At 33.9% G+C, this 23,892-nt stretch overlaps 3 protein-coding genes across 5 annotated transcripts; 2 read left to right on the top strand and 1 right to left on the bottom strand.

Annotated features, from left to right (window-relative positions):
• Positions 1 to 6,057: 6,057 nt before the first annotated feature.
• On the bottom strand, positions 6,058 to 10,882 carry LOC114713515 (DCN1-like protein 5). Of its 3 annotated transcripts, none has more exons than XM_028898186.1 (9): positions 10,651 to 10,871; positions 10,036 to 10,120; positions 8,753 to 8,827; positions 8,627 to 8,663; positions 7,807 to 7,890; positions 7,633 to 7,693; positions 7,314 to 7,420; positions 6,930 to 6,995; positions 6,058 to 6,514 (listed from the first exon to the last, which is right to left on the bottom strand). In XM_028898186.1, exons 1-9 carry the CDS (start codon positions 10,712 to 10,714, stop codon positions 6,413 to 6,415), a joined length of 681 nt encoding a protein of 226 aa, XP_028754019.1. In that variant the 5' UTR covers positions 10,715 to 10,871; the 3' UTR covers positions 6,058 to 6,412. The 3 variants fall into 3 exon arrangements, with proteins under 3 accessions (XP_028754019.1, XP_028754022.1, XP_028754021.1); XM_028898189.1 differs by lacking the exon at positions 10,651 to 10,871 and adding an exon at positions 10,406 to 10,638; XM_028898188.1 differs by lacking the exon at positions 6,058 to 6,514 and adding an exon at positions 6,521 to 6,656 and having other exon boundaries at positions 10,651 to 10,882.
• Positions 10,883 to 13,846: 2,964 nt separating this feature from the next.
• Positions 13,847 to 14,489, top strand: LOC114713542 (60S ribosomal protein L39). The gene is made up of 3 exons (XM_028898216.1): positions 13,847 to 13,929; positions 14,025 to 14,128; positions 14,213 to 14,489. The coding sequence occupies exons 1-3, from the start codon at positions 13,927 to 13,929 to the stop codon at positions 14,259 to 14,261; spliced, it is 156 nt and encodes a 51-aa protein (XP_028754049.1). The 5' UTR covers positions 13,847 to 13,926; the 3' UTR covers positions 14,262 to 14,489.
• A 4,342-nt stretch (positions 14,490 to 18,831) lies between these two features.
• On the top strand, positions 18,832 to 23,201 carry LOC114713526 (ATPase 8, plasma membrane-type). The gene is made up of 14 exons (XM_028898200.1): positions 18,832 to 18,882; positions 18,979 to 19,197; positions 19,284 to 19,421; positions 19,503 to 19,817; positions 19,916 to 20,242; positions 20,328 to 20,447; positions 20,551 to 20,673; positions 20,768 to 20,872; positions 20,980 to 21,289; positions 21,480 to 21,994; positions 22,083 to 22,256; positions 22,351 to 22,533; positions 22,623 to 22,789; positions 23,098 to 23,201. Exons 1-14 carry the CDS (start codon positions 18,832 to 18,834, stop codon positions 23,192 to 23,194), a joined length of 2,844 nt encoding a protein of 947 aa, XP_028754033.1. The 3' UTR covers positions 23,195 to 23,201.
• The last annotated feature ends 691 nt before the right edge of the window (positions 23,202 to 23,892 follow it).

The following is a 23,892-nucleotide window of genomic DNA, read 5'->3' as shown; positions in this document are numbered from 1 at the left end:
TTTACTCTAAACCCAGTTTTGGTTTGGTGATTTATGATGAATCAATCACGAAATTATTTTGGTCGGTATAAGATGTGGCCTTCAGATTCCTCTTCTAGAAAGGTGGGCAGATTAATAATTAGAATTTCATGGAAATTTAACATGAAATGGAAATGTCAGGTTCAAGATAGAAGAGCGAAATGGGAAGGCGACGAGGTGATGGGGGGGGGGGGAAGGATCAATCCTGAGTACGAGGAGGGGCCTATAGATCTGAAAAGTAGGAATACTAATAAATGAAGGAATAAAGTTAAGGTTTCTCCCCATTTGCTGGTGACAAAGACATTGATTTATACCAATTAGCACTTAATGTGAGATTATGATACATAAACCAGTGGCATTAATTGGTTTAGTTTAAGTCTCACAATGCAGACATCTTAAAAACTCATTCAAAGAGTTTTAACATTTTTATAATGATGTCTAACTCAATGTAGATTAGCCAGAGTAGAATATAACTTCGGAATGATGAATAATTTGAGAAACAAAGGGGACATTGATCAATGAATTATGGGATGCAGTACCAGAACCTGTCTGGGTGAGGCCAAGGGAGTGGGACATTTGCTGTCATGATCAAATTTTATAAATGGCACCCTAAATTTTTACAATCAAAGCCATTGTCGACCCAGAAAGAGAGCTTAGGGTTACTTAAAAGTTTTCTGCTGAACTTTCTTTTCTGATATCCAATGGCTGTAAAGGGACATACTGAGTCAAAAAAGTGTTTGGACTGCTTGGAATTCGGTGCACCAAACCTGAAGAAAGCAAAGCGCCCAAAGAGACTGAGAAATAATAATGTTATTACACACTTCCACAGATAGACAAGCTTTAAAGTAGAATATACAGCGATGCCAATACTAGTGACTACAAAAAGGAATCTATATATAACGTGTATTGTTTTATACATTTTTAATGAAGATTCACTGTCTTGAAAGTAGACAGACTTGTTTTAAATGTTCCTACTATTCTCATTTGTCTTGATTCTAATATCCTATACCTCAGATGATATTTTAACATACTTGTCTTGAAAAAATAATGATATGCAGAATAGTGAATCAGAACTTAATATTCAATAATGTCCAAAGAAAGTTCCTGGATGATATCTCACGTTACATAGAAATCATCAAAATTTCACGTTGTATTCTTTTTAATACTCTTATTTAATATACCTCAGTATTTTATACCATAATGTTTAGGATACTGTGAGATATGAATCAATTAACCCAGTGCTTCTTAAATTAGTTTAAATAAATATACAACTATTTCATGCTGAAAGCACTTTTGCTGCCGTATGCATGCTAAAATGCCAATGGAAGATTTAGTTTGATTTAACTATCCTTGTTTAGGTCAGTAAATCCCTCTAATAAAAACTGGTTAATTTAATATTTACTAACTGTAGGTTAATCGAGGAAGTCCAGGAATTGGTCATTTCCTTCATGTGAGCAAAACCTGTTACATAATATAGTGAAAGAAAAAGATGAAACAGGGAGCATCAAATCATTAAAAGGTAGGTGGAGCTTCAGTATAGCTTGCCTTTAGTCCTTGTGCGCTGGATATTAAGTAATGAGAAGCTGTTCATGACCAAACTGGACCCAGTTATTTGGCAAAGCACTGCAGCAATTACAGTCCAGGAGGAAAAGCAAAATGTGAAAATGATATAGCAGAGAACCTTGCACTGCAAAAGTTATGCACTGTACTTGAAAAAAGGAAAAGAAAAAAACAGAATTTCAGATCATTATATGGCATGTCATGGGACAGTGCAGGTCTAAAGATAGATGTGCCATGTTGGCAAATGATACCTCCTGGATTATTCAGTAGACTCTTATTTGAACACAGTTTGCAAGGACAAGCAAAAGGAATATTTGTTGTTTTTGCCCGAACAAATTAGAAGCCTTTCAGTACATTAGCTTGCATTTCTAGGTAATCTCGGTATCATAATACTACTTCCAGTTTTTAATATAAGAGCTAGTTTGACTTTTAATTTGATTCTAAATATAAGACCCCAATCTACTGTGTCTTTCATATTTATCTATTTTTTTCAAAGTAGTCCTTGTAGTAGTTGTACATGTCAAATGTTCCATTAAATAATAGTTATAACTAATACACGTGATTAGTAAAGGTATTCTAGGAAAGACAACACCTAATTATTACAAATAATTAACTTAACAAACTTCCTTAATCTACTCAAATTAGTCAATTAGCTCTTATATTAAAGATTGAAGGTAGAAGTACATAAGGTACTAATAAATAAATTTCATCATGCTCACTGACCAATCTTTTGATCCTCGGAAAAAAAACCCAAGGCAAGTATTTGGTTTTGTAAGAATCAGCTACCATTATTTTCATCTAATCTTAGCCAGGCTTGCCAGCTCTCAGTGCAAGTGACCACGACCATAAACAATGGAACTAGTTTCCCGTGATAAGGATATTGCTCGTCCTAGATTTATAATAACAAAGGAAATAACAAGAGTTAAAAACAGTATCCCATCTCTTACATCTGCTTTCTCCTTCATACAGTATCCTAAGCTACAATTTGTACCCATCAAAATTGTGCAGGATCAATAGAATCAGTATTTCAGTATCCAGTACTACAACTATAATTTGATATGTGGACCTATATAGTACATGGTCACTTGGCAATGAAAGAAGAAATTATCTAGCTTTGTGCAGAGAAAAAAGAAAAAACATCGAGCCTCAACATCACCCAAGACTGCCAAAAACAACATAAAGGCGTATCCTCAAAAATGAGCTAAACTCAGAAGACGATGGGATTGCAAATAGAAAACTCATGTGATACTGGGATTGTAAGGTGCACAATGAGGTGAATTCTAAATAGGTAATGGAGTTTAAACGACACAAGTCACTTTGTCTGATCCTTAGCTACCAACTTAGCTTTCAAGAAAATCCTATTGTTCCCGATTTTTTCTTTCTTTCCAAATCTAGCTTACAAAGCATGGCAAGAACTGTTAACTGCTCCATGAGCTGGTGGTAGACAGATCAATCACCCTATGGATCCATTTACATCCTGACCGTAAATGAAAATTAAGAAAATATATAATCGTGCACTATCTTATGATGACAGTATGGTAAAAAAGACAAATTAATCAAAGCAAATAAAAAACACAGAGCGGAAAATCTACGATGTGTTAAACAGTAAAAACTGCAACAGCGCAGATTACTGCAGGCAATAACATTCCGTCAATTTTTCTCCCCAAAGAATATCTTTAGGCAAGTTAGGCGACTGTTCAAGGAAAAATTGAATCAAACGGAAACCCGAGTTACTGTACATCGACGGCCGAGGCTCTCGCCGCCGTTTTATCTCCGGCGACGAGATTTTATCCGCTGCCCCTCGAATAGAAAGGAGCAGAGAGAAACGACACAGGCACGAAGATGGGCCATCGTGGCGCAGTGTAGGCCCATCAATAAGTGGGCTTAAGCTTGGCCTTTAATAATTTAGTTCGGCCCACTTATGAGTCTAATGGAGACATGTGGCAGCGACATTTCATAATGACATTAATTAAATTAAATTGGCATAAAAAATTTCATTAAAAATGAAATGAAAATTAGATTAAAAAAAGAAATGGTAAAAAATAAAAAAATTATGATAACATCATCCATCCATACATCTATTTTTTTTGATACACTAGAAGAAAAAGAAAAACGATTAAACTACATTATTAGTCTGCAACAAACTCGTGACCACTTCCTTGCTGAGCACTTACAGTCCCATAGCTCCATTCAATGCTATCTTTGCTAGCTTGTCCGCCTCTGAGTTGTCATCCCTTCGAATAACTTGAAGCTTAACACTCCAATTCCACCGAAGCATATTCTGGATCTCTTTGACAGTAACCCAGTCCTCATGCAGTTGGTTTTCTTCGACGAGAATGGTTTGTACAGCTTCTGAGGAATCGCTGTGTAAGATCACATCTCTTAGGCCCATATCCCATGCGCATTTCATCCCCATCAAGCACCCCCAGAGTTCTGCCGTGAGATGGTCGCCACTTTCCAAATTCAGAAGAAAGCCTTCTCGTATGTTCATGTTCTGGTGATCAACAATAATGCCCCCGCAAGCCGCCCTACTAGTGGAGGCCGAGAACGCACCATCAACCATTACGGCAAAAGCTGCTTGCATGTGCTCAGAGATAGGTTTAGTGACTTGTTGCTGGGGCGTGTTCATATTTACTCCTTTCAGCTTCGTTATCGAGTTCATCATACTCTGCATAATGGCTGACGCTCTAGGTGTCAAAGTACTTAGGTCTGTACTGATATTTGAATGAGTGAACTCATTCCTTGCTCTCCATAAGAACTAGCACATGATGAAGAAAAGTCCTCTCCAATCGCCTTTGAACCTGCCTATGTGTTTCCTCATGTTGAGCTGAAGCCAATCTTGTAAATTACTAGAGAAGAACCGGGATAAATATTCAGGTTTGATAATATTCTCCCAGACTTTCCGAACCACCGTACAATCTCTCAATGCATGGGTTACTGTTTCCACTTCATTGTCGCACCTATCACAAAGACCATTGGGGTGAAGGCCTTCATTCAGTTTTCGTTGGTTAGTGGTGATCCGTTCATGAAACAACAGCCACGCAAATGATCTACATCGCTGTGGAACCTTTAATTTCCATATATTGTTTCAGTTGGTAGTCGGTTTCTCTCACGGGCGATTTAGAGCTTTGTATGCAGATTTGGCTATGAAGCAACCACTTTTTTCCCACTTCCATCTAGCATAGATCTTCCCCTAGTTATCTTTGACTTCTTGAAGCCCTGCTTTGACATGCTTCCAGTTATTTTTGATCCCTCTCCATCTATACATCTATATCAATACGTATAATATGTAAAAGTAGAATTAAAAAAGGAAACGATAATGTGGAATAAATTGATTAATTATAATTTAAAATGGCGGTGGACTATTGGTTATATTTATTTCAGAATTAATGACAGGATTAATTTGAATGTTAACTTTCGCATTTGAATGTCTGTTGTTTTAAGATAATGTTCAAATGTCACTAATGTTTCAGAATTATTGTCCTATCTATTACTACCTTCAGTTCTTAATATAAAATCTTATTTAACTTTTATTTTGGTCCTAAATATAAGGCTCGAATCCACTTTGTCTCTTATATTTATTCATTTTTTTTCAAGATAATCCGTCTAATAATAATAGTTCTAACCAACAAACTTTATTAGCAAAGATATTTTAGAAAATTTAACACCTTTTTATTATAAATAACTAACTTAGTTTGTTTCCTTAATCTACTCAAATCAGTCAACTAGCTTTTATATTTAGGACCGGAGGTAGCAGTATATTATCATAAAAGTAGTCATTCACGTTAAAACTTTGTTAAATTTCGAGAGTTGGAGATCATAAGTAATAATTTAAATTATTAGAATTTTGTGAGTGAGTTACTGTATGTGATGTTGGGTTTTAAATGTCCAATTATGTATTTGTAATGTATTAATTCTAATTATGAACCTCCTCCACTCTTTCGTCCCCTCATTTAAGTAGATCTTGAAAAACTAAACTATAAGGTTGAGATTTCTCAAATGGGTTGTCGGGCAAGGTTCCTGTATATAGTTCAAGGCTTATGAAGTAGCAGTAATAGGGATCGCGAAGAGTTCTTCAAAAAACCGAAGCACAGATATAGAAAAAGGTATAAATGTTGGATCTGTTCTAAAAATTATAAATGAGACTCTTTCCCTACCCCACACCCCTTTTTAAAAATAATATTAGCTCCATCCCTTCCTTAACATGATACCTAGTTTATAATTTAAATTGAACTACAAACTAAATATTATATTAAAAATTGGAGGTAGTAATGCAAGCCAATTTCAAAATTGATTTTGACAGACCTTTTCCATTTGAAAGGAAAAGGAAAGCAAAAACCCAGGGAATTTTTTCTTCTTTTTTGTGGGTTTCAGTTTCACAGCCATTGAAGTCTTGATATTTCTTGACACATATTTTAAAATTCATTAACAGATAGCCAGGAACAGGTGGAAGAAAGGCTCGAGGACTACACAGTTGATTACTCTTCCACATTCAGCTTCTAATTCCAATTTTATATAAGAATGTCAGTGAACAAACAGGGAAGAAGCTTCCTGAATGGAATAAATATCATGTGAATAAATAAATGTTACAGAATGTCAACTGGCATAACAAAATTTCTTAACAAGAGTATATCAATGTCAGCTGGAAATTTTGAGGTAGCTTTTGGCACTATATGAAGTCGATGTTACATCGGATCTGTATGTAAACTTTTTGCAGAAAAAAACCCGCAAAAAGTATCAATCAGGAACATTCATATACAATTGGAAATCTTACTTCAAGTGGATTCTGGTTCATCAGCGGTGCAAGATGATCGGAAATTGCAAGAGCAAGAAATTAGCTTTTATTTTCTCTCTCTTTCAACCATTCAACAAAAGAGTCAAGGATCACTGGCCATGCTAGCATGGAGTCATAACTTCCAAGATCTGAAAAGTTTACCTGGCAGTGACAAAAAAGTCATAACATTTCTCCACATGCCATGTTAAGGCTTGCCTGCCTTAATCAATTCTACCAAGCATCCATTTATGCATAAATGATATTCTATTTTTATAGACATTTTGAGTTTTAGCCGGGACCAGATCTGCAGATTACGAGCATGAACTCCTTGTTTGTATTTAACTGACTGAAATATGAATGGAGGCAGAAGGCACCTGCGCACTCAATTCACAAGACTATATGGGAAAGAGGGAGCAAGTAATCCTGGGTTTTCTCGTGAGTTAAACTACAATGTTTCTTTTTTAATGCTATACCAATATCTTCTAGCCTACAAGGAACCCTAACTAACCTCATATAATAAACTCATGAGTAAAAATTGCACGTTACTAAATCCAAGGAAAGGTTACAACCGCATTACCTCCTTAAAGAAACGGTAAAAACTACTCCATTGATCCAAGTTGACGGCCCTATAGTCACTTTGTATCTGCCACAAAATTAGTTCAACTGTAAGAAAATAATTCCTGGAATAATATTTTGACATCAAACATCTTTTGAGCAAGATCTTCGGACCGAATAAGATAATGCGCATTATAAAAGGTTTAACTCAGAGAAAACTCTTCTACCCAGAACTTGCCATATTAGAGATATTCAGAGAAAAATATCCTCAGCATATGCATATAATTTTATATCATGAAGCGCACACACCCAAAAAAAAAAAAAAAAAAAATCCACAAGATAAAAGACTAATAAACAGGTTAATCGCTTCCGAAAATACAGAAGCGTGATAAAAGATGTTACCTACCTGTAGATACTCAACTAATAAATTGACCTGGGTGGGAAATTGGGGTCCGAGAACAATATTCAACAACTCACAAATGGTCTCAATATCTACACTCCTCTGCATGTCCTCTGAAACAGTTATTTCATGTCACTTTAGAGACATAAAAAGTTAAGAACAACTAGAGCAGGCCCCGTGCAAATGCAGAGAACCCGATATGAGCCACATTATGCACAGGTTATAGACATAAAAAATTGCCATTCTCTATACATTTTATATTCTATATTAATAAGTCTGAAAAGAGTGTAATAAATGCCCGGTTCCCCATCATCACCAAGCTTACCTGTTAGGCAATATTGAAATGCAAAGTTATAAAAATCCTCAAAGTAGCCTGATTTCATAACCTAATCAGAACATGTAGGAAGTAAAATAAATAAAAACCTTCAATGGTTGGTCTAAATCAGAATGTGAGAGGACAAAAATTAGCAATTTTTAATAATAATGAAAAAAAAGGTACCTCTTTATCCAGCCCAAGGACTGCTTTTTTCAATTTAGGTAGAGTGTCAACCCCTAAACATTTGAGGCCTCTTCGCCACTCATCCTATTGAATAAAAATGGTAAATATGGCCTATTCAAATGCTATTTTAATAATGTAATGGTACAGAAATTCAAACCAATTAACCAATGACTACTGGTATCTAAAATATCAATACGGCTATAAAAGAAACTGTTTACCAAATAGAATGCAGTGAATACAATGCAGACGACAGACTAGAAATCCTAACACGTAAAAAAAACACAAGTCCTTCCCACCAAACTTAATAGCCCCTAAAAATTTCCTACACAGCATCAAGTATCCAATATTTTGGGATTCATTTTATTACTTCTCATTGTAAATTTTGCAATGAAAAATTATCATCAGATATATACAAATGACGTTTTAAACAGCACCCCTCAATAGATCAACGGAATTTCTCCTCAAGATGCTAACAATAACCATATTGGCCAACATTGCAGGAAATGCCAATCTAAAACATATTTTCCATTGAATCTCTCTTGCTACTATAAGAATTCCCCAAGATGAGACAAGCTATCGCCTTGGATTCTCATCTATACAAAAATTACAAATACTTGAGAAGGAACAAATGTACATAGAGGCTTGAAAGCACTGCACCTCAAATAAACTATCAATGCATAAGTACTTAGCCAAGAGTTTCCCGAGTCTGTGACAATGAACCCATGCAATCGATCATGAAAAATTAACACGACAAACGTGCTTGTCTATCACAACATTCATTACTAAGTACAACTAAATGACACTGAAACAATGCGCATACCTTAGAAAAGTAACCCTGCTTTTCAGATTTCATTTTCCTGAATAAGTTTATTTATTAACAAATGTTAAAAGATCAGCTTGCTATAGGAAGGAAAAGCACAAAAACAAACACTCAGTGGTAACATACCAAGCAAGCATCAGAATTTTAATATCTGTATGGTCCACACCTAAATCTGAACAAAGGGATTCAATTCCTGCTGGACTGCGAACCAAAATATAAAAATTTACATCAGTTGGAGCCAAATAGAAGCATATCCCAGCCAAGTAAGCCACTATATGTATAACAATAATCGACAAATCATTTGTACCCAAAACATCATACATCAAAAGACAGACTTCGTTACTAAATTAAATATACACATTCTGCCACTTTTGTTATTTTAGCTAGAATAAGGGAAACAGCATACAAGCTCCTAATATATATGTTTTCGAATCAAAATGCATGGATGAAAATTATTGTTTAATGTTCTAAATCTTTTTTGTCCAAAGAAAAATATCAGAGATCAATTCATTTTAAAGAGTAGAGACAACATGCATGAAGTGCCTATATCTTAAATTATTTTAACTGTTATAGTTTTCCTCCAGTCTGGGCAATTTCTCGCCATAAGAAGATGCAGATATTCACCAGGCGCCATGATGAACAGGCAAGAAGAGCAGGGATATCAATGCCCTTAACAAGATATAACTACCAAAGAACTATCCTCTCAAATAAATTAGGCAAGACTGGTCTTCCCAACCCAGTTAATGCACTATAAACTATGGATCTATGATGGAATGGGGATTAAAACTCTGAAAAAAATTTGTTTTTCACTTTTTAGCAGCATTTCTTGCAGACAAAAAGAGGCTACTCCCCACAGAATTGAAAATTGAGTGCTTTTTATGACAGTTATTGTCAGCCCTTCAAGCAGCTAGGTAAAAGAATTAGTATTACCAGTTTGATGACTTAAAAAAATAATAATATTGCTAAAAGGGAAATAGAGAACATAGGGTAAATAAATAACTTTATAGAAGCTCCTTTCCCTTCCAATACCATGCCATGTGCAAAAAATACAAAAAATAAAATAAAATAAAATAAAACGGATTTAATATAAGCCAGACATTTCTCGTCATCATATCACTAAACAGGAAAAATAAATGTATGCAGAAACAGAATTCCAATTTCCGTGAGCTACCAGACATAAATGCCTGATAGAATTGCTTGAGCGGGCATGCATTAGGCATTTGCTGTTAGTCCTAGTTTGCACCAACCACTTATTCTTTTCTGATAGAACAATTGGCAATCGCATAACATAAGCAAAATTCCGAGTAACCAGATGAGTATAGATTAAGACCGTATGTGAATTGCTCAATTCTAAATAACATTAGAAAAAAACCAATAACCTGAAAATGATCCAATTAGTACATACTTACTCAATCAAATCTATTGACTTATTTGCATATGTATCAAATAGGTGACCTACTTTGTCGATTTGCTTTGTTCTTGATTTCTTGGGTGCTGAATAACAACATGAAATAAAACCATTACAGCAGATCAACTTTGGGGGGCAATGATTACAGGAACAAAGAAAGAAAGATGCAAAGAAACGTTTCTACAGCGATGCTCAAACACAAATACACAAACAATAACTCAAGCTTTTATTCTTGTCAGGTTTTGTTATGATCCTATTGGAAAGTATGGGACACGAGTAACACATCTGAAGTAGGGATTCTGATGGAAATTTCTATGAACTTCAGCATTCCAAACTCGTGAGCCACATAAGGACAAGGTATTATCACCTACCGACGATTCTAAACTTAAAAGAACAATCCGATTCCAGCAAACTCATCCAATAACATCAAGAATCACGGAAGAACGTTATGGCCGCGAGAAAACGATGAAAATAAATCCTAGTCGATATAGGAAACAAGAAAAAATCGACATCTCGATCGAGGCATTGAAGAGAAGCGAATACGCAAAATTTGGAAACTTGAGGGATCTTCGAAGGAAGCCACGGGGACCAGACAAGAACAAAAGAATTGAAGTACCGGGTGAAACAGAAAGATCGACGTCAGCTGATGAGGCGGCTTTTCTTTTTGATGGTCGAGGCATCTTCGTAATGTGCTATAGGACTGGAAAAAGACAGTGCGTTTAACCACTCAAATCGGTGACTGAATCAGAGTCGATCCAAATTGTCCAAGAAAACCCTATTCGAAGAAAGAAAACGCTGAGTGAGGATCGGAAGATAGAGAAGGTTTAAGTGAGGTTTTATAGCTTTGGAAATGGCATTGTATCTGCTGGGATAAAAGCGGCGCCAGTATTTTTCAATTTTGCCCCTCCTTCGCTGCTCCTCTCAACCCAAAATTTGAGAACTATGCCACCGAGAAGCTGGATTTTATCCCCATTATAAGATACTATCTACAATACTTAATATAAAATCTTATTTAATTTTTATTTGAATCTAAAATATAAGATCTTAATCTATTTTATCTCTTATATTTATCAATTTTTTCTAAGGTAGTCGTTCTAATAATGGTAATTCTGACAAATATACTTGATTAGCAAGGATATTTTAGAAAATACAACATCTATTTATTACCAATAACTAACTTAACTTGTTTCCTTAATCTTCTCAAATTAGTCAACTAACTTTTATAATTATGATTAGTAAGGATATTTTAGAAAATATAACATCTATTTATTACGAATAACTAACTTAACTTGTTTCCTTAATCTCCTCAAAATTAGTCAACTAGCTTTTATAATTATGACCGGAAGTAGTACCAATTTATTTTGTTTTCTGGATTTATAATTTTTTATATAAAATATTTTTATTAATTGCATGTATTAAAGGTTTTATATAGTTTCAACACACATAATTAACAAGAGTATTTTAGAAAATCTAATATCCATTAATTATAAATAACAAATTTAACCAATCTAATGACTTAAGCTAGTACTGTGAAATAGAATTTTCTTTCATTTCATGAATGACGAGGGAGGATGTATAAATAATTTTGTAAACACTCATTAGTGGTCTTGTTTGGTAGAAGGGAATGAGCTAAAAATTAGAGAATGCGGATGGTTGAGAAAATGAAAACTTTGGAATGTTTAATATATACTACCTTGGGTCTTTAATATTTAATATGAGAATTAGTTGAGGAATTAAATTTAACCATAAATATAAAATTTCAATCCACTTTGTTTTATATATTTTTTTTAAATATCCCTGTTGATTGTTAGAGATTCCCACATAGTGTGATTCTAATACATATGATTAAAAAAGATAATTTAGGGAGTTATGACGCATTAATTTTGCCATCTCACACAATCAAAAACCACCCTATGCACACATTGTCTCAGACCTACACATATATGCTTCTGCAGAAACCCCTCCAGAAATAAGAAAAAGAAGAGATCCTAGCACACCTGACCTGTATAAGGTGAGAACTCTAAGTGACTCTTAAATGGTAACAGGATTATGGGGGAGAAGTTTAAGCTTTGGAACGCTGGAGGATGAGAAATCCTAACAGGACTTAGGACCAATCTTTAAAAATTGATAGGTCAAACCTACGTTTTATAATTAAGGGTGAACTATTCCATCCGGTCTTAAATATAAAAGTTAGTTAACTAATTTGAGTTGATTAAGAAAATAAGTTAAGCTAGTTATTTGTAATAAATAGGTGTTGTCTTTTCTAAAATATCTTTGCTAATCAAATATATTGGTTAGAACTATTAATATTAAAAATACAATCTTGGAAAAAAAAATATGAAAGACAAAGTGGATTAGAGTTTTATAATTAAAACTAAAATAAAAGTCAAATGAGATATTATATTAAGGATCAGAGATAATATATTGCATTATTGTTTTCCTCATGAAGTGAGAATTAAAATAATGGAAAACAAGAGGCCTCAGACGTGTTATAAATCATCGTGTATGGTGAATTCGAATGGTCATGTTAGCTGATTGAGAACTGGTTGATGAGATATGGAATAATACAGGATTGTACTTACGTGGATGCATTTAGTGGAAGACATGACTTTTGAATCACAGCAATGCACCGTAGGAAACTGTGGAACCTTCAGTTTCCACAACAATTTTGATGCGATCCATCCAATTGGTTCAGGAATATATAACAGATCTACTTGATTGGTTAAGAGAAATTTGATCCACTACCTGCTCACGTAATCAACTCCATACTTTCCTTTTCAAATGATTCATTTTAATGATTCTTGATTCTGATCAATTACTATGTCTAATCATACTTGGTTTTTCCCCCATTGGATCAGGATTCAAAAATACCCATGATCATCGAACCTACCGGGACGGAAAGGTAGATATGAATATTTCAAAAGAAAACAAAACTCTCATTCATAAATAGTTTGAAACGTTCATGTATATTTTTACAATCAGGTAAATTTTATGAAGTTAGCCAGTAATACGTCATAAATAGTTTTGATTGAACCTTAATGCTTTCTTATTTGAAGTTTTTTATATGACCAACTTTTAGTTTAAGCATTTATTTATTTAATGCTTAATTAATTGAGTCATCCAATCAGTAAAGGGGAAAACACCAAACAGGGAATTATTAGTATTTCGTTTTAAAACTGGTTAACCCGAGCTGTACTCCAAAATTTGGTAGTAACATTCGCCTAACATGTCCGCAAAACCTTATTAAACACAAACGTCAACTTGTTGGGTTTATTTGGCCTTAATCAAAAACAAACTGATGAAAGTTAGTAGTATTTTATTTATTTCCTGGGTCAAAAATAGTTTTTTTATCCCTCTGAACAAGTTATTTTCACAGTTACAACTTTATTTAGGCCACGCATTTTAAATAACGATTTGACGATACTACTATCATATTGGTCTAAAGAACTTTGGCCAACAAAAATGTTGGTCTAAAGAACTACACTCAGCTTCTTTATCACCTTTATTTTTATTTAATTAAATTAAAACAGAGATCACTTGTTTAAATTTTGAAAAATTAATATTGCACATCATAAAATTATATTTAAAAATTAATTTAAATAAAATTTAAATGCAGTTTAATGGAAAAAATAAAATTAGATTTAATGAAAATAAAGAAAGCAACGTAGTTCATTGTAAAATGTAGGTTGTCGGGCCAAAAAAAAAAATCTAAAATATAGTTTACCAATAATTCGAGAAGGCTAACCCGAGTGGCCCAATCCAACAGGCAATGCCTGACCCCAAAAAAAAAAACACCCGCTGGCGCCTTTTTAGGTCTTCATGTTAAAACTAGGGTTACAGTTTAGACTTCTGCGGCTTCTGGTTTTTGGTTACCGATCTTCTGCAGCCGAAAATGGTAGTCTATCTCTGCTTCTGTATCTTGATATTTTTTGTTTGTTCAGTATTTTCTACAACTTTAAGAGGCCCTGACTGGAACTCTTTGATGTATAGCCTTCACACAAGACCTTCAGGATCAAGAAGAAGCTCGCGAAGAAGATGAGGCAGAACAGGCCCATTCCTTACTGGATTCGGATGAGGACCGACAACACCATCAGGTTCGAATTGTTTTCCTCGCAAATCTTGGGTTAATGTCGTGGTTTGCTTCAAAACTTCTTATGATGTCATTGGTGTTTGTTCAGGTATAATGCTAAGCGCAGGCACTGGCGCCGCACCAAGCTCGGGTTCTAAGATGGATGTATCTGTTATTACTGGTTAAAGCAGTTTTTATTATTTATATGTGATGTTGAAAGATTGTAGCTTTAACCATGCGTTGACGCTAGCGGGATAATGAGTAGAGATTTTGACGAGTGTGTGTTTTTCCGTTATGTATTTTTCACTCTGGAATAACTCTTATGGCTATTAATGTGAAATTTGGTTTTAACCTGCTCTTTTTAATCATTGATGGAAGTTTTCTTATATTCTGTGAAAGAGTTGGGAGGATCACTCGCATGTATGCATACCGCAATGTTTCTTTACCCGATAGATTAGCATCTGTCAGTTGTAGGGTTATTGAAACTCTGGCCTAACTTTTTGGTGTATGATAGAGGAAAACCAACATCACTAAAAACCTTGACACCTGAATGGTGAGTGTTCTGAGTTATGTTTAACTCGGATTATGCCATAGAATTTAGTTATGCCCAAGTACGTGCATGCATACAGTAGTTGTCATTGTTAGATTTCACTGATAACATTGCACAACTAAGCATATGCATAGTAGTTAATTCCCAGATTGTCTTTTTGTTCTTAGATAATTCCTTGCTTTACAACCTTCTTCTTCGATGTAACTGTCATTAGCCTTGCATTATGGTATATTTGCCGTTAAAGCTGATTATTATGACACTCATAGAGTTTGAGGCAAGCTGCCACCGCTTATGACTCCTAAATGGGTTTTATATTGACGTGTGGATGATCTTAGAATTAGTCAGTATTTTATTATGATATAGATAAAAGTTAGAATTCGGTGAATTACAAGTATTCAAAAGCTTCACCTTGAAGGTAAAAGAAGTAAATGTATGGTCATAGAGTCACATGTTACGTAATTTTGAATGTATGTGTGATAGTGTTTGGAGAGGGCATACGGTAGATTCCAAGCAGTCAAAACCTTAAAGTTGAAGGTACAATAAGCAAATGTATGGTCATAGAATCATGTACAGGGTAATCTTGAATGTGTTTTAGGTGCTAGTGTTTGGAGAGGATATACTGATACTTTTTAAGTGTTTCTTAAAATGGCTTAATTAGGTTTGAGGGCTAGAGCATGATTCTTTCTTATAAAACTGAGGATTAAATTCAATATCGGTGGGAATTGTGCCGTTGATAGTAGAATAAATGAAACTCTGGCACGACCTTAGAATGCTAAGTACAAAAATACTCTTCCAGTCTTTGATGTAAGATCTTTTTAATTAATTTGATTAGATTAAGAAAGTTAGGTAAGTTAGTTAATTATAAAAAGTATATGTTTTTTTTTCTAAAATATTATAATCATTTTTCTTAATGGCCTTCTTCCTTTTCTTACTTAATTATGTTATCATGCCCATCAAACAGGGAAAAAAGTTGATATAATGAGTTTTTTTGTGAGGGTGTAAGGAATTCAAGAATTAAAAGATGACTTATGTCAGGAGCTTTAATGCCTTGATATTCGTATTCCAAATTAGCTCGCTTTCTTTCTTCTATGGTTTTACTAGTCTTGGTTAAAAAAATGAGTGTTACTTTTCATCCTAACGTAAAGGAAGTTGTATGATGCAGAAATTTCTAGTTTGCTACCTTCGAATTGCCCCCGGGGGGGGGATCACATTTTATTCTTGTAAATAATGCAGAAATATCATATTTATCGTGACTACAATCAAATAATTTTATTATTTGTTGTACCATTTAAATTTGAGAATTACAAGTAGCACAAGATGGAGGTAGCATTTAAGCATAGCAACTGACTGATGATCTGATAATAAATAGGCAATGAATTAGCCCTTTTTTCTTCTTCTAATATTTAAGTTTTTGATATTTTTGACGGAAAATTAATGTTTTGGTTCTTATAGTTTTGACATCTTTGTAACTTAGTTTCTATACTTTAACTTGGTCTAATTCAATCTTTGCAGTTTTGATTTAGTTGTAAATCAATCACTAAAGCAACTCAATTCTTGTAATTTTATCCATTTTATAATTTTGTTTTTGTTTTTTTGAAAAATGATTTGTAACTTAGTCTTTATACTTTGACTTAGAAGGTGTTTGGCAACCTCCAAATCATGATTTCAGAAGCACTTTTCTGCCAAACGAAGCAATTCCTTTACATATTTATTTCGTAAACCGTAAAAGCATTTTTGAAACTATAGTTTGGTTTCTATCCAAACACCTATTTAGTCTAATTCAGTCTTTATAATTTTAATTCAATTGTAACTCAATTCTTAAAGCACTTCAATTCTTGTGGTTTAATCTATTTCATAATTTTATTTTGTTTTTTTTTGAAAAATGAAAGTATATATCTAATAAAAAGAGGGACTAAATTATAAAATTGTTAAAAATATAGGGATCGAGTTGTAACGAGTCAAATTTTAAAAACTGAGTTATAATCAAGTCAAAACTATAAGGATTGAGTTGTATCCAATCATAATATAAAGATTGAGTTACAAATGAGTAAAAATTATAGGGATCAAAAGATTAATTTTTCCTATTTTCAATTATGACCTATGATGTTTGGCAATTGCTCATGTGCAATTTATATTGGGGAAATCATAAATAAAGACTGTGGAATTTAAAAAATTATGGATAAGAATCCATTTACAAAAATTGTCAAAATCTATAATATTATTATTAAAACCCTTAGTAATATTGTATTGGGTCCCTATGTGTAATTTTTCATATTTTATAGTCTTTATTTGTGATTTTCCCATTTATATTAGTTACTTTTACATATTTGTAAGTATTTAAAATATTATATGTATTATTTTAAAAACAGTTTGATTTTGAGTTGACGTAATTAGTAATGAATGGTTACGTAATAGTAATATATATTTATATCAACAAATTATTTTTTCTTAAATACCAAACTAGTTTTGGAAGTCACACTAATGGAGTAATAAAGTTGGAAAGTTCTTTCAGGACAATGCTTATGTCAAAGTTGTTCATATATATATATATAATTATATTATATTATGTCAAATTTTTTAATCATATTTATTATTGTGATATTGTTAGTTGTTATGTGTATTGGTAAATTCATCCACGAAACACTTGTAAACATTTGCATTAATTCTTATAATATAAATTAGAAGTTGTAAATTTTTATATGGATGCTTGTTATTTTGCTCTTGTTAGTCGTTAAAATATGTATATGTATTTATAAATTAATCCTGAAACTTGACCCAATCAACAACATAAGTCACTTGATCTAAATTTTATCATTTTTTTAATACAAAAAGATTTGAACTACTTGATAATTGATTTTATAGGTATCTAATTATTTTTTTATATTTCAATTGAATGTTTGACTTACATTTTAAATGCTATCTCCGGTTATAAAACTATAATTCATTTTGTTTCTTGTTTTTATTTATTTTTTAAAAATAATTTTTGTAATAGTTGTACATATTAAATGTTCTATTAAATAATAATTCTAGTTAATACTCATGCTTAAGGGTATTATAGGAAAAATAATATATTTATTATAAATAACTAATTTAATTTAATTAATTCTTATATTAATGACTGAAGATAGTATATAAGTATAATGAAAAAAGATAAAATTCTAATCTCCAATTTGATTAAAAATAATTAAATACCAATAAAATCATATCTATATTTTATTGGGAAATAAGAAACACAATGGCGCAACAAGTTAATGAACATTTTCCCTCGGTCTAAATGAAGGACAATTTTTTAGGACGGACAAACCAGTCCCATCAAAGAAATGAGAATGGATCGACATTATCTTTCGCATTTAGCATTTAATTTTCTTTTAGGAGTCTTATAATAATTTTCATAAAAATAATGAAAAAAAGAGATATTGCCAGAAGTGTTTGTTGATCCTAAAAACATAGATAAAGAAGTTGAGAAATTCATCCCTCCTTCTACACTTTAAAATATTAATCACCTGAATAAATAAAAAACAACTACAATCAACCTTGGCAAAAATTCAAATATTTAATTGACTAATGTGATAAGGATCGAAGCTATAACATCACAACCACAAAAAATAAAAAAATCACGCACTTACTCCTTCAATCCTGAACATAAGACTCATTTTGTAATGTAATTTACACTATAAAATATGTTTTATATTTAGAATCAGAAAGTATTATACATTAATTTTAAAATATCCATATTCCACGTCAATGTAAGAAAGAGCATCCAACATCTTGACTCCCTTCTTTAACTTCTTTTCTTTCTTTTCGAATGAGTTGTTACTCATAGACGTTACGATGATAAATCACAGAAGAAAATCAATGGCTCAAAAATCTGCTTTCTTTTATTGGCACATATAGAACTAGACAGAGAAAAACTAAATGGCAGAGAGGAAGCTGAATTAACAAAGAATAATAGCCGGAAAAAAAGGTACAGCAATCTACGGAGAATCAGTCGTTTGCCTATAATGTCTCTTCCCAGCATTTCATATAAATGCAAAGGAACTCTCGGAATAAATTTGCTGTCACCTTCATTGGGCACCCATATCATTTCCTTCTCTTTTTCTTTCTACCTCTACCAGGGCTTATGGTAGAGTTTTTAGAAAGAAGGAGAGATTGATCATTTCTTTTGGGACAAGATTAACATGGCTGATAACTTTTCTTTTGAAGATCTCAAGAAGGAGAATGTGGATCTTGTAAGCACAAGGAAGAAAAACCCATTCATATATATATATATATATTTATATTTATATGTAACTGTAATGCTAATAATGTTGTGTTGAATTGTGCAGGAAAAGATACCGATTGAGGAAGTATTTCAGCAGCTAAAATGTTCAAAGGAAGGTTTGTCTTCAGAAGAAGGAGGGAAAAGGATCCAGATATTTGGCCCTAACAAACTAGAAGAGAAAAAAGAGTCCAAGGTCCTCAAATTCTTGGGGTTTATGTGGAACCCACTTTCATGGGTTATGGAGTGTGCTGCTGTTATGGCTATTGTATTGGCCAATGGAGGGGTACGTATATGTATATTACATATCTCTGTAATGTCCTATGTTCCTTTTATTTGTCTTTATTAAACAAAATGTTTCAAACAATACAGGGCAAGCCTCCGGATTGGCAAGACTTCACTGGTATTGTAGTGTTGCTTATAATAAACTCTACCATTAGTTTCATTGAAGAGAACAATGCAGGAAATGCAGCGGCCGCTTTAATGGCTGGCCTTGCACCCAAAGCCAAGGTAACTTAAATTTCACTATTTCAGGTCCGAAATTCAGTTTCATGTTCACCAGCTAAAAAGAAGGTGTTGGATTTTTTAAAGGTGTTGAGGGACGGAAAATGGGGTGAGCAAGAAGCAGCAATTTTGGTACCTGGAGATCTTATTAGCATTAAATTAGGAGATATTGTACCAGCTGATGTTCGTCTCTTGGAAGGCGATCCCCTTAAGATTGACCAGTCTGCTCTTACCGGTGAGTCTTTGCCTGTGACCAAGAATCCTGGGGATGAGGTATATTCTGGTTCTACTTGCAAGCAAGGTGAAATTGAGGCTATTGTGATTGCCACTGGTGTCCATACTTTCTTTGGTAAGGCCGCACATCTTGTAGATAGTACCAACAATGTTGGCCACTTCCAGAAGGTATATCTTTATCTTAGTTTCTCCCTTAATTTTGTCTAACAAGTTGATTAAGCTCCTACTAGGACTTGTTGGGTATGTGACTGGCTTTTAATTATTAGGTGTTGACAGCCATTGGTAACTTTTGCATATGCTCAATTGCTTTGGGCATGATGATTGAGATAGTTGTGATGTACCCTATACAAGAGAGGTCATACAGAGATGGTATTGACAATCTATTGGTGCTTCTTATTGGAGGTATCCCAATTGCCATGCCTACTGTCTTATCTGTGACTATGGCTATCGGGTCTCACCGCCTTTCCCAACAAGGCGCCATCACTAAGAGAATGACTGCAATTGAAGAAATGGCAGGCATGGATGTTCTCTGTAGTGATAAGACTGGAACTCTTACTCTCAACAAGCTTACTGTTGACAAGGCCTTGATTGAGGTCAGTGTTTAATGTAAAAGATCCAGCATAGATAAATATGTTTGTCCTGAAACTCAAATGAGCTAACTTGAGGATTTTGATATAGGTTTTCCCTGTTGGGATGGATAAGTATACTCTTGTCTTGCACGCTGCCAGAGCTTCTAGGGTTGAAAATCAAGATGCTATAGATGCATCAATTGTAGGAATGTTGGGTGACCCTAAAGAGGTATATATAGTGATTAAAACTTGGGCATCATATTGTAAACCATTTACTCTTGTGCAAGCATATTGGCTTAACTCCTTGATGGGGCTATGTTGTGACATTCTAGGCAAGAGCAGGAATCACTGAAGTGCATTTCTTGCCTTTCAATCCTGTGGACAAGCGTACTGCCATTACTTACATTGATGGCAATGGTAATTGGCATAGAAGTAGCAAGGGTGCCCCAGAGCAAGTATGGGATCTTCCTCTATGTGTTAGTGGAGCATTACAGTTACAATAAATCATTATCATTTACTGATATCTTAGTACCTTTTCATATATATCAGATTATTGAACTTTGTAACCTTAAGGGAGAGGCTAAGAAAAAGGCCCACGCTGTGATTGACCAATTTGCTGATCGTGGTCTTCGTTCCTTGGCTGTTGCTCGCCAGGTGAATAAAGGGTTTCATAGCATATATTAGAAATTTATTTTTACAGTGTATATTAAGAAATTTCTCTAACAAGCGTAGTGTTTTTTTGGGTTTTACTTTGTTGGCAGTCTGTTCCAGAAAAGACCAAAGAAAGTGCAGGAGATCCATGGGAGTTCTTGGGCTTATTGCCTCTCTTTGATCCTCCAAGGCATGATAGTGCAGAAACTATCCGTCGTGCTCTTGAGCTTGGTGTTAATGTTAAGATGATTACTGGTGATCAACTTGCGATTGGAAAGGAAACTGGGCGTAGGCTTGGAATGGGAACTAACATGTATCCATCTTCTTCACTTCTTGGTGAGAGCAAGGACCCATCCATTGCATCTATACCATTGGATGAACTCATTGAGAATGCTGATGGATTTGCTGGAGTTTTTCCAGGTGAGGAAATACTCATGCAGAATAGGCATAAAAGTATTTGTAGGCTAAATCAATCCATGTGAATTCTTGGCTTACTTAATCTTTAAATTAATATTTAGGCCAAATGTACTTGGAGTCCAACCTTCAATTCACTTTGTTTGAGCCAACTTAGACTAACGCAACCTTTTGATCATGGTGGGATTGTTTACAGAGCACAAGTATGAAATTGTCAAGAGGTTGCAAGACAGAAATCACATTTGTGGAATGACCGGTGATGGTGTTAATGATGCGCCTGCGCTTAAGAAGGCAGACATTGGTATTGCAGTGGCTGATGCCACAGATGCTGCCAGGGGTGCCTCAGACATTGTTTTGACAGAGCCAGGACTTAGTGTAATTGTAAGTGCTGTTTTAACAAGCAGGGCCATCTTCCAGAGGATGAAGAACTACACAATCTATGCTGTTTCTATCACAATCCGTATTGTGCTCGGATTCATGCTTGTTGCTTTGATCTGGAAGTTTGACTTTTCTCCTTTCATGGTCTTGATTATTGCCATCTTGAATGATGGAACCATTATGACTATCTCAAAGGATAGGGTAAAACCATCCCCTTTACCGGATTCATGGAAGCTCAAAGAAATCTTTGCCACTGGTATTGTTCTTGGAGCTTACATGGCCATCATGACTGTTGTCTTTTTCTACCTTGTTCATGACACCACATTTTTCACTGTGAGTAAATTCCTTAGCAAAACAAGCCATCTAATATATAATTTTAACATGAAATTCTAATTCTTTGTTTGCTTCACCTCTTTTTCAGGATACTTTTGGTGTCAAGCATATCACTGATAGTGAAGAACATCTTAACTCAGCACTTTACCTTCAAGTGAGCATAATCAGTCAAGCACTCATCTTTGTGACAAGATCAAGGGGCTGGTCAATCCTAGAACGCCCTGGAGTAATGCTTGTTGGAGCCTTCTTTGCTGCACAACTGGTATATTTTTCACTTCTACACACTTATTATTACTAATGGAAACATATTTTACTTTAAAACTTCCAGTTTTTGACTTGCCATGTGTTAAATGTAGGTGGCCACTCTCATTGCTGCGTATGCTAACTGGGAATTTGCCAAAATCCAAGGTATTGGTTGGAGATGGGCGGGAGTAATCTGGATCTACAGTGTTATCACTTACATCCCTCTCGATCTTCTCAAGTTCATAATCCGTCTTGCATTAACTAACAAAGCCTGGGACACCGTGATCCAAAACAAGGTCTAAATCTGTTTCATAACATTGTTATGCACAAGAGGTGTATATTATATTGTTATCTTTTCATATAGTTCTTGTGTGTATAAATGCAGACTGCTTTCACAACAAAGAAGGATTATGGTAAGGGAGACAGGGAAGCTCAATGGGCAATGGCTCAACGTTCACTTCATGGTCTTGATACTCCAACTACTTCCAAAAACAACCACCATGAGCTATCTGATCTGGCTGACCAGGCCAAAAAGCGAGCTGAGATTGCCAGGTATTTGTAACTAATGTGTTTTGGTTTTCCTAAAATACCCTTTTTAATCATTAGTACTAGAAACTATTCTCATTGATGAAAATCCTTTTAGTATATGTAAACAATAAGATTGATTTGGAAAAAATCATTAATTTCTAAAACAAAATGGATTTAGATATTATATTTGGAATCAAAGTAAATACTTAACTAACTTTTATCTTTAAGATCGGAGGGAATATATGATATGAAAGAGTAACACAAATTATAGTTTCAATAAAATCTCATACGGAATCTAAGACACGGACAAATTTTGTTACCAACTTTTGCAGGTTAAGGGAGCTGCATACGCTCAAGGGACATGTTGAATCCGTGGTTAGGTTGAAGGGTCTTGACATTGACAACATTCAGCAGCACTACACAGTGTGAGCAAATGTTCAAGGAATGAAAATGAAGATGGATTTTTACACCATATTTGCAACTTTATTTGTGAAAAAGCTAAAGGAGTATTGATTTGAGATTTAGAGGAGCACAAAGCTATATATGACAATGTGCATTCCCTTCTTGAGTTTTTCAAGTATTATTATTTGACAGCACGATGAAGGTGACGCCATCTTTGTAATACTAAGTTGTAACTCATTAATTGTTAATTGTAATATTAACATTCATTTTTTTTATCAGTTATAAACACTAGTCCAGATAAATATATTAAAATAATAAAGAGAATTAAAGTGAGAATTAAGAGGGTGGCTATATTAAAACGAATTTAAGATTTTGAAATCTGTCAATAGTCTTGTCTCTATGTTGCATCCTTTTGTTTGGATGTATTTATGTAATGAGTATGATTTGGTTTTTCTAAACTATTATATTTAATCATATACTTCTCTGGTTCTGTTTATAAGGTAGAGAAAGAAGGTTTTTCTTGATTCTATTTATAAGTTATTTTATTAAATTTTTTGCATGAATATCCTATTTTGCTCTTTATTTATTACAATGTAGATAATTTTTTTTTGGTGAAAAGTGTATATATTAAATAAGAGTAAAACTAGAAAGTTATTATATTTTAATGAAAATTTAATGCAATTTAAGATTTTTTTTTATACTGGAATTACTCGGCAAAAAACTAT

This window comes from Neltuma alba, unplaced genomic scaffold, assembly GCF_004799145.2.
Source record: "Neltuma alba isolate B1F8T4 unplaced genomic scaffold, ASM479914v2 tig00011430_pilon, whole genome shotgun sequence".
In the NCBI taxonomy this organism is placed as follows: Eukaryota; Viridiplantae; Streptophyta; class Magnoliopsida; order Fabales; family Fabaceae; genus Neltuma; species Neltuma alba.
Note: the sequence above shows the minus strand (reverse complement) of the source record. Positions and strands in the feature narration are given on the sequence as shown.